The sequence below is a fragment of the Andrographis paniculata genome, unplaced genomic scaffold (genome assembly GCF_009805555.1).
Source record: "Andrographis paniculata isolate CXL003 unplaced genomic scaffold, ASM980555v1 Contig5END, whole genome shotgun sequence".
In the NCBI taxonomy this organism is placed as follows: domain Eukaryota; kingdom Viridiplantae; phylum Streptophyta; class Magnoliopsida; order Lamiales; family Acanthaceae; genus Andrographis; species Andrographis paniculata.
The window spans coordinates 246817-260883 of NW_026137595.1; the positions used below are offsets into that span (position 1 = coordinate 246817).

General features: G+C 37.2%; 2 protein-coding genes across 3 annotated transcripts; one reads left to right on the top strand and one right to left on the bottom strand.

The window, feature by feature from the left end:
* The first annotated feature begins 958 nt into the window (after positions 1 to 958).
* On the top strand, positions 959 to 8985 carry LOC127258846 (DNA mismatch repair protein MSH6). 2 transcript variants are annotated; one of them, XM_051285879.1, is made up of 21 exons: positions 959 to 2017; positions 2325 to 2418; positions 2590 to 2692; positions 2773 to 2826; positions 2927 to 3001; positions 3132 to 3200; positions 3305 to 3388; positions 3485 to 3679; positions 4037 to 4587; positions 4671 to 4800; positions 4995 to 5086; positions 5184 to 5362; positions 5460 to 5656; positions 5740 to 5841; positions 6067 to 6229; positions 6608 to 6894; positions 6973 to 7110; positions 7190 to 7269; positions 7457 to 7556; positions 8131 to 8260; positions 8422 to 8985. In XM_051285879.1, the coding sequence occupies exons 1-21, from the start codon at positions 1174 to 1176 to the stop codon at positions 8652 to 8654; spliced, it is 3900 nt and encodes a 1299-aa protein (XP_051141836.1). In that variant the 5' UTR covers positions 959 to 1173; the 3' UTR covers positions 8655 to 8985. The 2 variants fall into 2 exon arrangements, with proteins under 2 accessions (XP_051141836.1, XP_051141835.1); XM_051285878.1 differs by having other exon boundaries at positions 960 to 2017; positions 5454 to 5656.
* An 88-nt stretch (positions 8986 to 9073) lies between these two features.
* LOC127258847 (uncharacterized) lies at positions 9074 to 11634 on the bottom strand. The gene is made up of 7 exons (XM_051285880.1): positions 11387 to 11634; positions 11176 to 11247; positions 10358 to 10428; positions 9924 to 10050; positions 9506 to 9586; positions 9295 to 9390; positions 9074 to 9215 (listed from the first exon to the last, which is right to left on the bottom strand). The coding sequence occupies exons 1-7, from the start codon at positions 11519 to 11521 to the stop codon at positions 9174 to 9176; spliced, it is 624 nt and encodes a 207-aa protein (XP_051141837.1). The 5' UTR covers positions 11522 to 11634; the 3' UTR covers positions 9074 to 9173.
* Positions 11635 to 14067: the final 2433 nt, after the last annotated feature.

The following is a 14067-nucleotide window of genomic DNA, read 5'->3' on the forward strand; positions in this document are numbered from 1 at the left end:
CCCTTATATACATAAATACAAGTGCAGGCAATTGCCTTCCTTATTTATTTATATACATAGCCATTTATGCTTCCATGCTCTCAACTAATTGTGGAAAACAACTATGTACACAATAATTTACAATCAATTCTTTCAAAAAGATAATAGACAAAACACTTAAAATTATTTTTCCATACCTTGCTCATAGGGAAAATTCACCTGAGAACACAAAAAAAAATTAAAAAAAAAATAATAATAAAATTGAAAAACTTACATAAACAAAATATATATATACATTCCGGTCACAAATAAAAAAGAATTCAATTTTCTTTCTATATATATTATAAAAGTAGTTTGCTACCTCCATCAAAATACAGAAACAATATATACATATCGTCAATAAAAAAGAAAAATAAAATGATAATGGTAGAATGACTTTATTGCCGAATCAATTTCCTTTGAATTTTGTAGTAAAAAGTTTTATTATCGAATAAACATATATCACAATCAATAGATGTAAGCCAAGCAAATGCTATTAGGAATTTCTAACAGAAGTAGAAACGGACAAGTAATGCAACGAGGAGGACATCTGAACACAAAGTTCCTAAATATCTAATAACCATACCATATATTTACTTATATATTATATTTAATGCATCCTAATTAAACTCATGTATTGATTTTCTCTATGTTACCAAAGTTAAAGAGATACTCTAATTATTTTTACCATAAATAAATAATACTAGTAGTCATATTAATAGTAAAAATCATATCGAAAGCCCAAATGGCCCATGTAAAAATATAGTCGAATTTTAACCTATCATCATAATGGGCCTTATGCTTTTCTAAGAAAATAAAAACGGCCCATACAAAATGTAGCCCAAATATTGTATACAGTCCGATAAGATATTTGGGCTTTTGATGGATCGATGCTCCACTAAAGACAAATACTGAGCAGTTGTGGGCACGCGCACTGAGTCATGTTCCCGCCAAAAGTCGCCGACTGACTGACGCGCCTCGCCATCTCGCGCCTCTTCTCGGTTCAGTTCAGTGGACAGTGGTTCTTCCTCAGTTCTTCACACATTTTAATCTTTGTGCTGTTTGCTACACTCTCAATCGGACATTCTCCGCTCATCTGTCGGGTTTCCCACGGCTGTTGTTTTTTTGCAAAATCGTATAGATTTGTGTAGACGCATGGCCTCATCGAAGAAAACGAGCAATGGACGGTCCCCACTGGTGAATCCGCAGCGTCAGATCACTGCGTTCTTCAGCAAGAAGCCGGAGTCCGCATCGTCTGCTTCCCCCTCGCCATCGCCCGTGCTTTCCAAAAAAAACCCTAACCCTAACCCTGATGGAATGACGAGTCCGATTACCCCTTCGCCTCTCCAATCAAAGAGCAAACCTGTGCTGCTCATCTCCCCAAAATTGGCTTCTGCTTCTGCTTCTACTTCTCCTGGAAGCCTTATCTCTGGTAAGAAACAGTACGGCGCGGAGGTTGTTGATAGGAGGATCAGAGTGTATTGGCCGTTGGATAAGACTTGGTATGAAGGTTGTGTGAAGTCGTTTCATAAGACATCGGGAAAGCATACCGTGCAGTATGATGATGCTGAGGAGGAAACGATTAACCTTTTAGAGGAAAAGATTGAGTGGATTGAAGAGCCGGCAAAAAAGAAGCTTCGGAGGTTAAGGAAAATATCGGTGGTGGAAGATGAAGAAGATGAAGAGGAGGACCACAAAGAACTAGAGGATGACTCTGATGATGAAGATTGGGGATCGAAGGTGGAGAAGGAAATGGTAGAAGATGAGGATGGATTGGAGGATTCAGATTTGGAGTTAGAAGAGGAAACTGAAAGAACTGGTGCTCGGAAACACGTTATATCCAGAAAACGGAAGGTGGGTAAAGGAGAACAAATAGGATCTTCTTGTACAAAGAAACACAAGAAATCTGGAGAGTTAAAGTATAAGAGTGATACGTCAACAGATTCTATTCCTTCTAAGGAAAAGCAGGTCGAACCTTCTAAAAGAATTAACCCTGAGAGTAAGTGATGTGTGAAATTGTCTAGTTATCCAAATATGGAAAACCATTCTGCTAATTTTTCATTTAATCGTTGTGCTATGCTTGTCTTTAGTTTGATTAATAGTGCCAGCATAGAGCAACACACAAGCTTTGTTTTGAACATGTGGTAGGAAAGTGCTTATAAGCTTCATATTGTTGATGTCTTCTTCATTCTATACTGCTACGTTGTAGCTGTGCTCACTTTATGCTCTTAGTTAGAAAGTTAGTTGAAGTATGATACGATGGGATAGTTGTGTGATGATCTTAAATCTCAGATTACATTTTGTAGGTGGGAAGGTATCTGCTTTAGATAGCAACATCTCAGTAGATGCTGCAGAAAGATTTGTCACACGAGATGCACAAAAGTTGCGCTTTGTTGAGATGTAAGTTGTTAAATATGCTCAACCTTATTATACAAATAATATTCAAATTAAAGCTGCTAAAAAGCTTGTAACTATTATATTTGAACCAATTATAATTCTGTGAAGTATGAAAATTTTCTACTACATTCCTTTTTGGGGTACCATATTGACCTTTTTCCTTAAATAAAACAGAGATCGTATGGATGCCCGCAGAAGGCGCCCTGGGGATGCAGACTATGACCCTAGAACACTTTTCTTGCCTCCCAACTTCGTAAAAGGCTTAACTGGTGGGCAGGTAGTTGACTTCTTTGGTTGCTAGTTATATCTCTTTGAGGACTTTTTTTAATTGTTTTATCCAATGTTTGATGATTTTAGAAGCAATGGTGGGAGTTTAAATCACAGCATATGGACAAGGTTCTCTTTTTCAAGGTAATATCTTGAATGTCCATGGTAACTAAAGTTTCAAATCCATGTTATGAATTAGGCTTCTCTTTTAGAAATCTGATTCATGTCACTATAATTTTGCTAGATGGGCAAGTTTTATGAGCTTTTTGAGATGGATGCACATGTTGGTGCTAAAGAACTTGGTTTACAATATATGAAGGTGCAGTCCGCAGTCCACCGTCCATGATTCCCCAGTGAATGGAGTTCCTTTAGATCAATGTCAAGATAGAATTCTTTCTTGATTACTTTTTTACATGGAACTTCTACTAAAGCTGCATGGTTTTTTACAGGGGGAGCAACCTCACTGTGGATTTCCAGAAAAGAACTTCTCAATAAATGTAGAGAAGCTGGCAATAAAGGTTATATTGCATTATATAGGCTATTATTTACCCAACTTTAGCTATGGTTGTCATTTATCTGATGATAGAAGTGTAAATTTTCAAAAGAATAATTTTCATGGCAGGGTTATCGGGTTCTTGTTGTAGAGCAAACAGAGACACCTGAACAACTTGAGCTTCGTCGAAAAGAAGAGGGTTCAAAAGATAAGGTAATTCCGACAATGTGTATGAAAACTCACAACAATTTTTTGATATTATAATATAATTTTACCTTGGTAGGTATTAGTTTTGACAGTCCTCTTCAGGTTGTGAAACGTGAGATCTGTGCTGTGATCACGAAAGGAACTTTAACGGAGGGGGAGATACTATCAACCAACCCTGATGCATCTTATCTAATGGCATTGGCCGAGAGCTGTGAAAATTTAACAAACCAACCAGAATCTCACATTTTTGGTATTTGTTTGGTTGATGTTGCAACAAGCAAAATTGTCCTTGCGCAGGTTAGCAGGAATACAGGGAGCTTGGTTTTCATTGGTTATACTAGTGTTCATATTTGGTTAAAGTGTGTATTGTCTATAATTCCTATCAGCATGTTTACACAGATATTAACCTTGTTTCAATTGCCAGTAAGTAATCATTTTTCACCAAGAATAACTTGTTCAGCATGTGTGGGTTGCTAGCTACAAAGCCAATGTGTAGCATAAATGATCATTTCAACCGATTACAAATGTTTATCCTTCTTTCTTTAAGTCTCTTTGAATGTAGTGGATTATTAAGTCTCTTTGAATGTAGTGGTTTCAACTTTTTTATGTATTGAAATTCTTATCTTTAGAATTGAATATGCTTCTTTGTATCAGTTTAGGGATGATGCAGATTGCAGTTCATTATGCTGTTTGTTATCTGAGTTGAGGCCAGTGGAAATTGTAAAACCTGCTAAGCTGTTGTCTCCTGAGGCTGAAAAGGCATTGTTTAGACACACCAGAAATCCTCTGATTAATGAGTTAATCCCTTTCTCTGAATTCTGGAATGCCGAGAAAACTGTACAAGAAGTCAAGAACATCTATCAGCGTATTGGTGACCATTCATGTTATTCAACTATAAATGAAACAACTTTGCATCCTAGTGGTTCTTCCTCGGAAAATGGCAATAGAAACTGCCTACCTGATGTACTATCTAATCTTGCTAGTGATGGTGAAAATGGAAGCCAAGCTCTCTCTGCTCTTGGAGGCGCTCTTTTCTATCTGAGGCAGTCTTTTCTGGATGAAACCCTCCTTAGATTTGCAAAGTTTGAGTTGCTTCCATGTTGTGACTTAAGGAAACTCACACATAAACCATATATGGTTCTCGATGCAGCTGCACTGGAAAATCTTGAAATATTTGAAAACAGCAGAAATGGAGATTCAACAGGGTATTTTGGATTGTGTTCAACATTATATTTTAAAGGATCTCCTTATCACATGTTTGCTTACCCATGAACTGTGATCTCTGCAGGACATTATACGATCAACTGAATCATTGTATCACAGCATTTGGTAGAAGATTGCTTAGAACATGGCTTGCAAGGCCTCTGTATCATTTCAAGTCAATTAAAGAAAGGCAGGATGCTGTAGCCGAATTAAAGGTGTTTTAACATGGTTTCAGTGTCTTATAGTTATACTGAATTGGCTAAATTGTGATCATTTGGCTGCACAAGTGAATTGCACTTTTCAGATCTTTTTTTTTTTTTTCATTTCTCATAATTCCTAGGAGTTGTTTATTACTTTTACTACATAGCATAAAAAATGTCAGCAGTTTCACCTATTTTAACTATTTTAGGGGGTTAATCAACCATATGTGCTTGGATTTAGAAAAGAAATTTCCAAGATTCCGGACATGGAACGCTTGCTTGCACGCATTTTCACTAGCAGGTGAAGTTGCAAGGCATTATTATTGTCCTAGTTCCCCACAGAAATTTGTTAGCATGTACTTGTTGATGTTCTTATTCCTGGTTTTGGGTGAATACAGTGAAGCCAGTGGAAGGAATGCTAGTAAGGTTGTTCTATACGAGGATGCAGCAAAGAAACAACTACTAGAGTTCATTTCAGCTCTGCGTGGCTGTGAAACGTTGGCCAATGCCAGTTCTTCCTTTTGTTCTGCTTTAGGGAATGTGGAGTCTAGTCTATTGCACCATTTATTAACGCCTGGTATGAGCGAGAAAAAGGAAGAAAAAAAAAAAGAGGATTTCTGAATCATATTTTTGATAATGTGCAGATGCTTATGATGAGTTGTTTCCAGGTGCAGGGATTCCTAATATCAGTTCAACTTTGAGGTATTTCAAGGATGCCTTTGATTGGGAGGAAGCATATGAATCAGGGCGTGTAATACCTCGAGAAGGAGCTGATGTTGAGTATGATGCTGCATGTCAAAGAGTTAAAGACATTGAATCCAACCTTCAAAAGCATCTGAAGGAACAGCGCAAATTACTCGGAAATGCATCAGTGAGGACTTCTGAACTTCCCTGAATGAATATTTAGTTTTTTTAACATTGCTGATAATTATATTGTATCTGGATATTTTGTAGATCCGTTATGTAACAATTGGAAAAGATGCATACCTTTTGGAAGTGCCTGAGAGTTTATCACATAGCATTCCAAAGGAATACGAATTAAAATCATCCAAGAAGGTACGATAACCAACTTTTTAGTTTGTTTTGATTTGAAGTAAGTTCGATACTTCGATTGCTTTGAGGAGTATGAGACAAGATCTGAGGCTTTGTTCTTTTATAAATGGTTATACTCTCAGTTAGTAAATTCTTGAATAAAAGTTACCATATATTTTGTTGTTGTATACACTACATTTCTTATAAGGACTTTATCTTAGTTTTTCCTTCGGAGTCATTCATTTGTAGGGTTTCTTTCGGTACTGGACACCTGTGATTAAAAAATTAATGGGTGAGCTTTCCCTCGCTGAATCTGAGAAAGAACAGAAATTGAAGAGCATTCTTCAGAGGCTAATTGGACGATTTTGTGAGAATCACTGTGAATGGAGACAGATGGTTTCTACCATAGCAGGTATCCAGCTCCTTCTGAAATATAGGCATTGTTTTCAGTATCTATTAGTATATCATGTGAACGTCAGTTTCTTTTTCTTTTTCTTTTTTTTTTTTTTGTTTTTTTAGTGTAGATGTTTGTGTCTTTCCAAGGAAATACAATTGATTTAGTAATTTACTCTTTTTTTCTTTCCCATTGAAAATGAAGTGCAAATGCAGGCTTTGTGGGAATATTAGTTTACTTTTTGGAATTTTGCCTATAAATTATTGCCTGCTTTAGATGCAACTGCAATAAAATCTAACTAATTTGAATGGTTGTATAAGATTTTAAGAAATTGACTGTTGGGAAGTATCTTATGTCGAACCCTTTTTTTTTTTTTTTTTTTTTGCTATTTTGCAGAACTGGATGTTTTAATCAGCCTGTCAATTGCAAGTGACTATTACGAAGGAAAAACATGCCGTCCAATTATATCTCCACCACATTCTGATAACCTGCCATGCCTGAGCGCTAAAGGTTTGGGGCATCCTATGCTGAGGAGTGATACTTTAGGGAAGGGCTCCTTTGTTACGAATGATGTCACATTGGGTGGTTCTGGTAATGCCAGCTTCATATTGCTCACTGGGCCTAACATGGGTGGGAAGTCTACTCTTCTCCGACAAATTTGCTTGGCTACTATTTTGGCACAGGTTAGGTTTCCATACTCAGGTACTAGATAGCTCAAGTGGACACTTCTTTATAATTAGATTTACTTTGGTTTACCACAGATAGGAGCAGATGTGCCTGCCGAAAGCTTTGAGCTGGTTCCTGTTGACCGGATATTTGTTCGAATGGGTGCCAAAGATCAAATTATGTCTGGACATAGCACTTTTCTTACAGAGCTTCTGGAAACTGCATCTATGATGGTAAGATAATTGCTTGGATTTGCGGCAGGTTCTATTCTTGTGAATATGTTGTGGGCTAAACTGTTTTCAATGGCTGTAGAATTCGGCTACTCCGAATTCACTCGTGGCATTGGATGAGCTAGGAAGAGGGACATCAACATCAGATGGGCAAGCCATTGCGTATGTTCTTTCTTCTCCTTGTCATAATTATGAGATAGTATCTGATCCCATAACATTTCACATGGCAACCTGTTTCTGGCATATTGGAAATTATTTATTTTGTAATGGGTAATATTTCTCGGAGCATTATAGGATTATATGAGTACATTATTATAAGTTCACTAACCTTGTTGATTTCTTTTATCAGTGCGTCAGTTCTTGAGCATTTTATCTGCACAGTTCAATGTCGGGGAATGTTTTCTACACATTATCATAGGTTGGCTGTCGACTATGAGAACAATACGAAGGTATGTAATTTATTTGTATTGACATGAAGATAGAAGATACAAACACTACTTTGCAAGAGTGCATGAACAAAATTAGATCTTAATGACTTGAAATTTGCTTAGCAGCGAGGAAAGAAATTATATCCATTTTGGGACCAAAAACCAATCAGTCAGAACTTGGATTTATGGCCTATAATATAATTAAATATTAGAAACTTATAATAAGCACTAAGCAGGTCGCCGTATCGCCATATTGTCGCCATTTCGGGTGCCATGTTGCCTAGGCGATATGGCAGTCCGATGGCGCCGTGCCTAAATCCTCGCCGTAACAACCTTGGGCCTATTCTATTTTGGTAGTTCGATCATGGAATTTCTTTCTTTCTATATTTCCGGAATATGAGTTATGTGACTTGATATAATTGATTCTGTTGATAGTACAGAGACTAGGTCTATCACCTTGATAGAGATGGTTCTACTTCGTTGGATATTTCTTCAAGTATCTGGAACACAAACTATAATGAGACTCTTACATGTGTAAACTTTAACAGAGCGTATTGGAATTTGAATATCAAATGTATACATCACATACTTGCAGGTCTCTCTCTGTCATATGGCATGTCACGTTGCAAAAGGAGTGAGAGGTCTGGAGGAGGTCATATTCCTTTACAAATTGACACCCGGTGCATGCCCTAAAAGTTATGGCGTGAATGTTGCTCGATTGGCCGGTAAGTTCACCTTGAAAAGTATTAGAGAAAGCCTACACAGGAGACAGTTCTTTGTTTCCTTCAACTGAATCAAATTGTCAGATTTCCTGTTACTATAAGAAAGAAACGAAAGCCAGGTTGGTGTTCGTGTTAATAATTCATCTCTGGGAAATCATTTACAGGACTTCCAGACACCGTATTACAAAGAGCTGTTGCAAAGTCACAGGAATTTGAGGGCAGTCATTGCAAGAGACTCAACTTGTCCTCAAACGAGTTGGAAGACGAGGCATCTTTGATCATCAAGAACGCCATAAAGATTGTTGCTGCCGCAGAACCTAGTAATGAACACTCGGTTACTTGTTTGGCCAACCTGCAAAGTAATGCAAGACTACTACTCCAACCCCAACAAAATTAGAAACCAAACCATATACTATCATATATTCGTTGTCTTGCCTTGCCTGATCTATTTCTCAACACCCCCGGAGAAACCACTTCCATTATGGTTCTGTGAGAACATAATTCCTTCACAGGTTGCAAAATTTTTGACAGCTGATCACTGGATCAGCAGCTCAAGCTAATTGAGGTATGGAGCTCATTCTTACTGTGTTTTTGTGGGTAGAGGGATGACTTAGATGAGCTGAAATTTTGGTCAAAATTATGTTGTATATCTTGTAAACTTGTTTTGTTGATATTTGCAGCTCGAAGCTGCGGGGAGGTTATTATGCAATTTGCTGTTTCCTTTTTTAGCATCTCTTGGTTATTGCCTTGTCCTCAACTTTGTGTGGTAATTACCAAAAATATGTTTGTATATTTCCCTGCTCTATATTTTTCATCTTTTCCCATTAGGGGGCATGAAGCAATTTGACATTAAGAGAGTATACAAGGCATGGGACACATGTAGATTATAGTATAGTAGTCCATAGTTCAATGTATGTTACAAGTGCCGTCCATCTTCATAGTCTGAACCCTCAGAACTCTGAAATAACAAACCAAATGTCGATATGAATGACCAATGTTTAAAAACAAAGCTTGTATGCATTTTCTGAAGTGATTACCTCATAATCATGCCTGATGCTGTCTTGAATTGCTGTTACAATGCGGACAACTATGTACATGGGCAGAAGTATACCGCTGGTCTTGGCTATAACCACCTGCCACCATTTATTCAACAAAACAAAAAACAGTATAATATAATTGATATTGCATTGCATATGCTTGCCTGTTATGGAGCATAGTACAAATGTTTGCAAGACTCTAGTCACTTACAGTCATGAGTGAGAAATGGTAATCCCCTGCACCTCCAACAACAACATCAAACAACTGTTTGATAAGAAGCAGAGCTGTAAGCTGCAAAATTTAGGTACATTTTAGATTCAAAGGGAACAAACCTGTGCCTGTGGTGTGGATTTAATGTTTTATTATGGCGGCTACAACTTTAGAGATACAGCAACTCTATTCTATTCTATATGGTAGGGCCATTTGTCTTATAACAACTTGGCCCTATCTGGCATGGCTTTGACTGGGTGATTTTAAATCAAATTAACTCGCCTTTTTTCCGCTTCTCTATTCTCACAATTAATGCGTTAATAATGAAAACTGGCAGCTAAATAATAAAAATGAAACTGAAGCTGCCAGCTGCCAGCTGTTCAAGAAACTGAGATTGAGTTAAAAAGCATAAACTTACCATGAGAGCCACTGATCTGCAGCAAGCACCACTTCTATCAGTTGCAGATGCACACTCAGAATGCTCTGTTTCAACAACCTCTCTTGGATTTCCTTCTTGATCATTCCTCAACACTTCCAAACTTCCCCTATATTGATAAATCCCATAAAACAACTTTCAAAACATAATCCTTTCTTCTACTATTTAATGAATATATGGCCGGCCAGCAATACAACAAAGAATCTATTTTGAGCAGCACATTATTTCCGGATAAACAGGGTTTGAATAAAATAATGCCACCCAGTGAAGAGGAATGTCGAGAGAAGGTATGCTTGGATGAAGCATGTATAATAGCACAAACAAAAAAGATTTCAGAGATGCCGTGTTGGGGTGTGATGAATAACAACAAAAAACAGATAAAGCTAGAATGGGAGAGAAAAGACAAAATAGATTGCCTTATGGTTACTGTTGCATCAATTCTCCCTGTCTTCTTAGGCAGTGCAGATACATAGCCAGGTTCGAATCTCTGCAAAGGCCGGAGAAGGGTACTTTTCAGTAAAGTTACTATAGCAGCATACTTTCAATATAGTAAAATTCTCAGAATTAAATATTCTTTAAAAGGTCATATGAGAGATTGATGAGAAACGCACAAGAATGGCAAAATCTCACAAGAAATATTCTCAGAACTTATTTAAAAACTGGGGAAATCTACACACTTAATATAAAGTAAGGTATACAGATAAGAACGCGAGTGGTTGTCCCATTACTTGTGATAGAAAAAAGCAGATATTGCCTAACATGGATAATGGACCATTTACACTCCAAGAAAGACTGTTGAGACAGCGACAGAAATGACATCCTCAGCCTTCCGGAATTAATGTCAACACACATATTATTTAATATATTATTATAATTTATCGAGACGACAAACTAAAATGGAGAAACATTAGCTATGCTGGGATTCTGAATAATATTCGTATGCAGGTATTGAACAGGAAAACTGAAGATATTACTTCGATGATTGAACAGAGAAGACGAATTTGAATAATCCAAAACAAACTCGCAGGCAAAACCAGTTTCAAGGAAACAGAACATACGAGCAGAAACAACCAAACAGAGTGCTACTGAGAAAATACAATTCTGAAGTTTCCGAAAACAACAAAATTGGAATTATGAGAATTAGAAATTTCTAGAAAGCAAAAGAAAACTGACGTAGTTATACATATTAATCATCCAGGAGAGGTAGTTTTGACGATGAGCACAAAGAATATACCTGTAAACATATTTCACAAGTCGTGTTCCCTTTCTCATTACACCATCTCTGCACGCAATCTCTATGCGCGAACTGAAACGCGATCAGTAATGAAAAATATCAGAAAACGACGATCAAATCAAATCCTGCAATCACTGGGAAGTAAAAGATTAAAAAGGAAAAGTTGAAGCACAATACGATCATAATAAACAGGAAGAGCACAGAAACATGCCTTGGCAGTTCCGGAACAAGCACAAGGAGCCTCCAATTTTTTACAGCTTTCGAGCTCTTCTTCATGGCAAATTCTGCAAACGCATACCGAATCAACGGACCTCCAATCATCCACCCACAGCACAACATCGGTCATGATGATCTCCCCTTTGAATCAACCCGCAGAGACTCTCCCTGGACGTTTCTTCCTTATTCTTCGTCTTCGTTTTCTCCCCGTCTCACTCTTCTCAACCAAATTTCCATCGAGCCTCGGCACGTGTTTTTATGAACGAAGACTAGGGAGATGAAATCCCGAAAATACCCTCATCATAAAATTTGTATGCCAGCCTCTTTGTTATTTGTTACCATCACAATAATGCTGCCTTTTGACTTTAAATTAATCACACATCAATTGCAGTTTCACTTCACCACATAAAATTTTTAAAAAAATAAAAATAAATCATCACAAGTCAACAATACTTACTTGTGTGTTCAATTCTTAATTAAATTGCACTGAAAATAATTATCCCTCTTCTAAGATGGAATTAATGCCACTTGTCTGTATACCACTTTGACACTAAGCTTGTAATTTTTTACTGCTTAAATTGGCAGTTTTGGGAAGTAAAACTGAGGTTAGTTTCGGATTATGGTTTGTATTTGTTTTTTACTCATTAGAATTGGAGTTTAGATTTTTGGGTTTGAACAGGGAGAGAAAACATGTTCGGTTCATTACAGTGATTTTACTACTATTATTATTTTGCATTTGTGATCTTTAATATATCATCACAGGACTACAAATGTGACATGTTTGGATTCTTTTAAATTGAATTTATGAATTTTGTTTTAAAAGGTTCAAAAGTAATATTTTATAAATATATTATAAAAAAATTAAAATAATAATAAAGATTGTTTTCTAATCATCTCTCATTATCATATGGTATCATATCAAACCATATGGCAAGGCTGCGGCTGGCGGCGCAATTCTCATTCTCATTCTCTCGTTTGTGCTTATCCTTTTCTTCTGTCTCCTTGTTCTTATCCTCCTTAATTTGTCTAAAAACAAAAAGATAATATATACATCCGTGACAAGCTTGACTCCTCTGGTGGACCTGACCTGACCTGACCTAACTACAAACTAATAAAATCTCCAAATCTGCATGCCCATCTTTGATGAGTTTGGGCCTCAACATATACTAATACCTAACAAACCCACTAAGATAATTCCAACGAATCATAATATAATGGACCTGGACACACACACGCGCGCGCGTCTAGGGAAATACTTTTAGGGCTAAATGTTTTTGTTCTTCTTCTGATTAATCTTCTCATCTTAATTTTAATTCAGATCAAATTAATAAAATCACCATGCACATTAATTCATTATCAAAGTGACTACAAAGAACCACAGTGTATAATTCGTTCATCTACAGAAGCTCCGTATCTTAATTTTGAGTTCCCTTCAACACTAACCACGACCAGAAACGACGTCGCTTTAACCAAATCAAATAAAATAAAATCATAACAACCAGTGGCGAACCTTCGCCGGAACACTTTTCTCCGAGATAGGTTCCAAACTAGGTTTCCACCCTCTCCCCGACAACAATAATATTTTATTATTGTTCAAATATTCCGGCACTACTAACCTTTCATTTTCATCTTCATCATCATCTGCAAAGGAATGATCACCTTTCATCATCATCATCTTCTTCTTCTTCTTCTCCAAGCACTTCCTCACGCTCCCATGGCCGGCAGGACACAGCAGTCTGGCGAATAACCCTACAGGTTTCAGGAAATAATTATACCTCAAGAGCTCCCGAGCTTCTTCCGACGATAATGGCGCCGCTCTGCCTCTGCCTCTGCCTCTTCTCACAGGAAGCATCACGTACACTTTCTTACTGTCCAGCCTTTGATCCGCCGCCAGAGGAATCGGTTTCTTCATCACGTCCCGGAATTCCACCACCACCTGCTGCGGGTGCTCCAACATCAGCTCCGCCGCCGTGACCGCCTTCTCCAACGTCATCACGGCGCCGTTTGCTAGAATCACTTTTCCGGTGGAATTCCCCATCGGAGGCCGGATAAATTCATATAATTCTAATTATTTGAAGGTTATAGTATCACACACACACACATATATATATATATATATTGATGGAGTGACGACCACATCAACTGATTAATTATTTAATAAAATTATATTATTATCAACAGTAGACTTAGTAAACACTAATGAGAATGTCAAATTATGTCAATATGAGTATAAAAGAAACTGATTCATTCGCTATTTGCAATAAAATTGAATTACTATATATATATGTAATGGCATGCAATTGGCTAGGTTATGATTGTTTAATTTTTAAACCTACCCATTCGATACACATGAAAAGTCAACAAAAATAGGAACGGTTCAACTGCTATAGTTAACTTCCAACTACTAGAAATTAAGAAGCAGAGGTAGTCTAACCCTAATTAGTTTGGTTGGCATCGTTTAACTACTTCGGTTCGGCTTAACCACCCTCATAACCATGGTTACTTTATTAATTAGATCAAGCTTCATGTATAAAAATAAAATAAAACAGAAATATATATATAACAGCAGTGGTTCAAATTAAATTCCCTCACAAATTGGCTCTAAAGCAGGTTTCCAGCGCCGTCGCCTAATCCGACAACTAAGGAATACGCCGCCGGCCGGAACAATACCTTCTC

What these genes read in the sequence shown, in the direction of transcription:
- LOC127258846 (XM_051285878.1), top strand. Translation starts at nt 1,174, where the DNA reads ATGGCCTCATCGAAGAAAACGAGCAATGGACGGTCCCCACTGGTGAAT. An exon ending in TAAAAGAATTAACCCTGAGA is followed by an intron (nt 2,018 to 2,324) that starts GTAAGTGATGTG and finishes TACATTTTGTAG; the next exon opens with GTGGGAAGGTATCTGCTTTA. An exon ending in AAGTTGCGCTTTGTTGAGAT is followed by an intron (nt 2,419 to 2,589) that starts GTAAGTTGTTAA and finishes TAAATAAAACAG; the next exon opens with AGATCGTATGGATGCCCGCA.
- LOC127258847 (XM_051285880.1), bottom strand. Translation starts at nt 11,521, where the DNA reads ATGACCGATGTTGTGCTGTGGGTGGATGATTGGAGGTCCGTTGATTCG. An exon ending in CTTGTTCCGGAACTGCCAAG is followed by an intron (nt 11,248 to 11,386) that starts GCATGTTTCTGT and finishes ATCGCGTTTCAG; the next exon opens with TTCGCGCATAGAGATTGCGT. An exon ending in CTTGTGAAATATGTTTACAG is followed by an intron (nt 10,429 to 11,175) that starts GTATATTCTTTG and finishes CGGCCTTTGCAG; the next exon opens with AGATTCGAACCTGGCTATGT.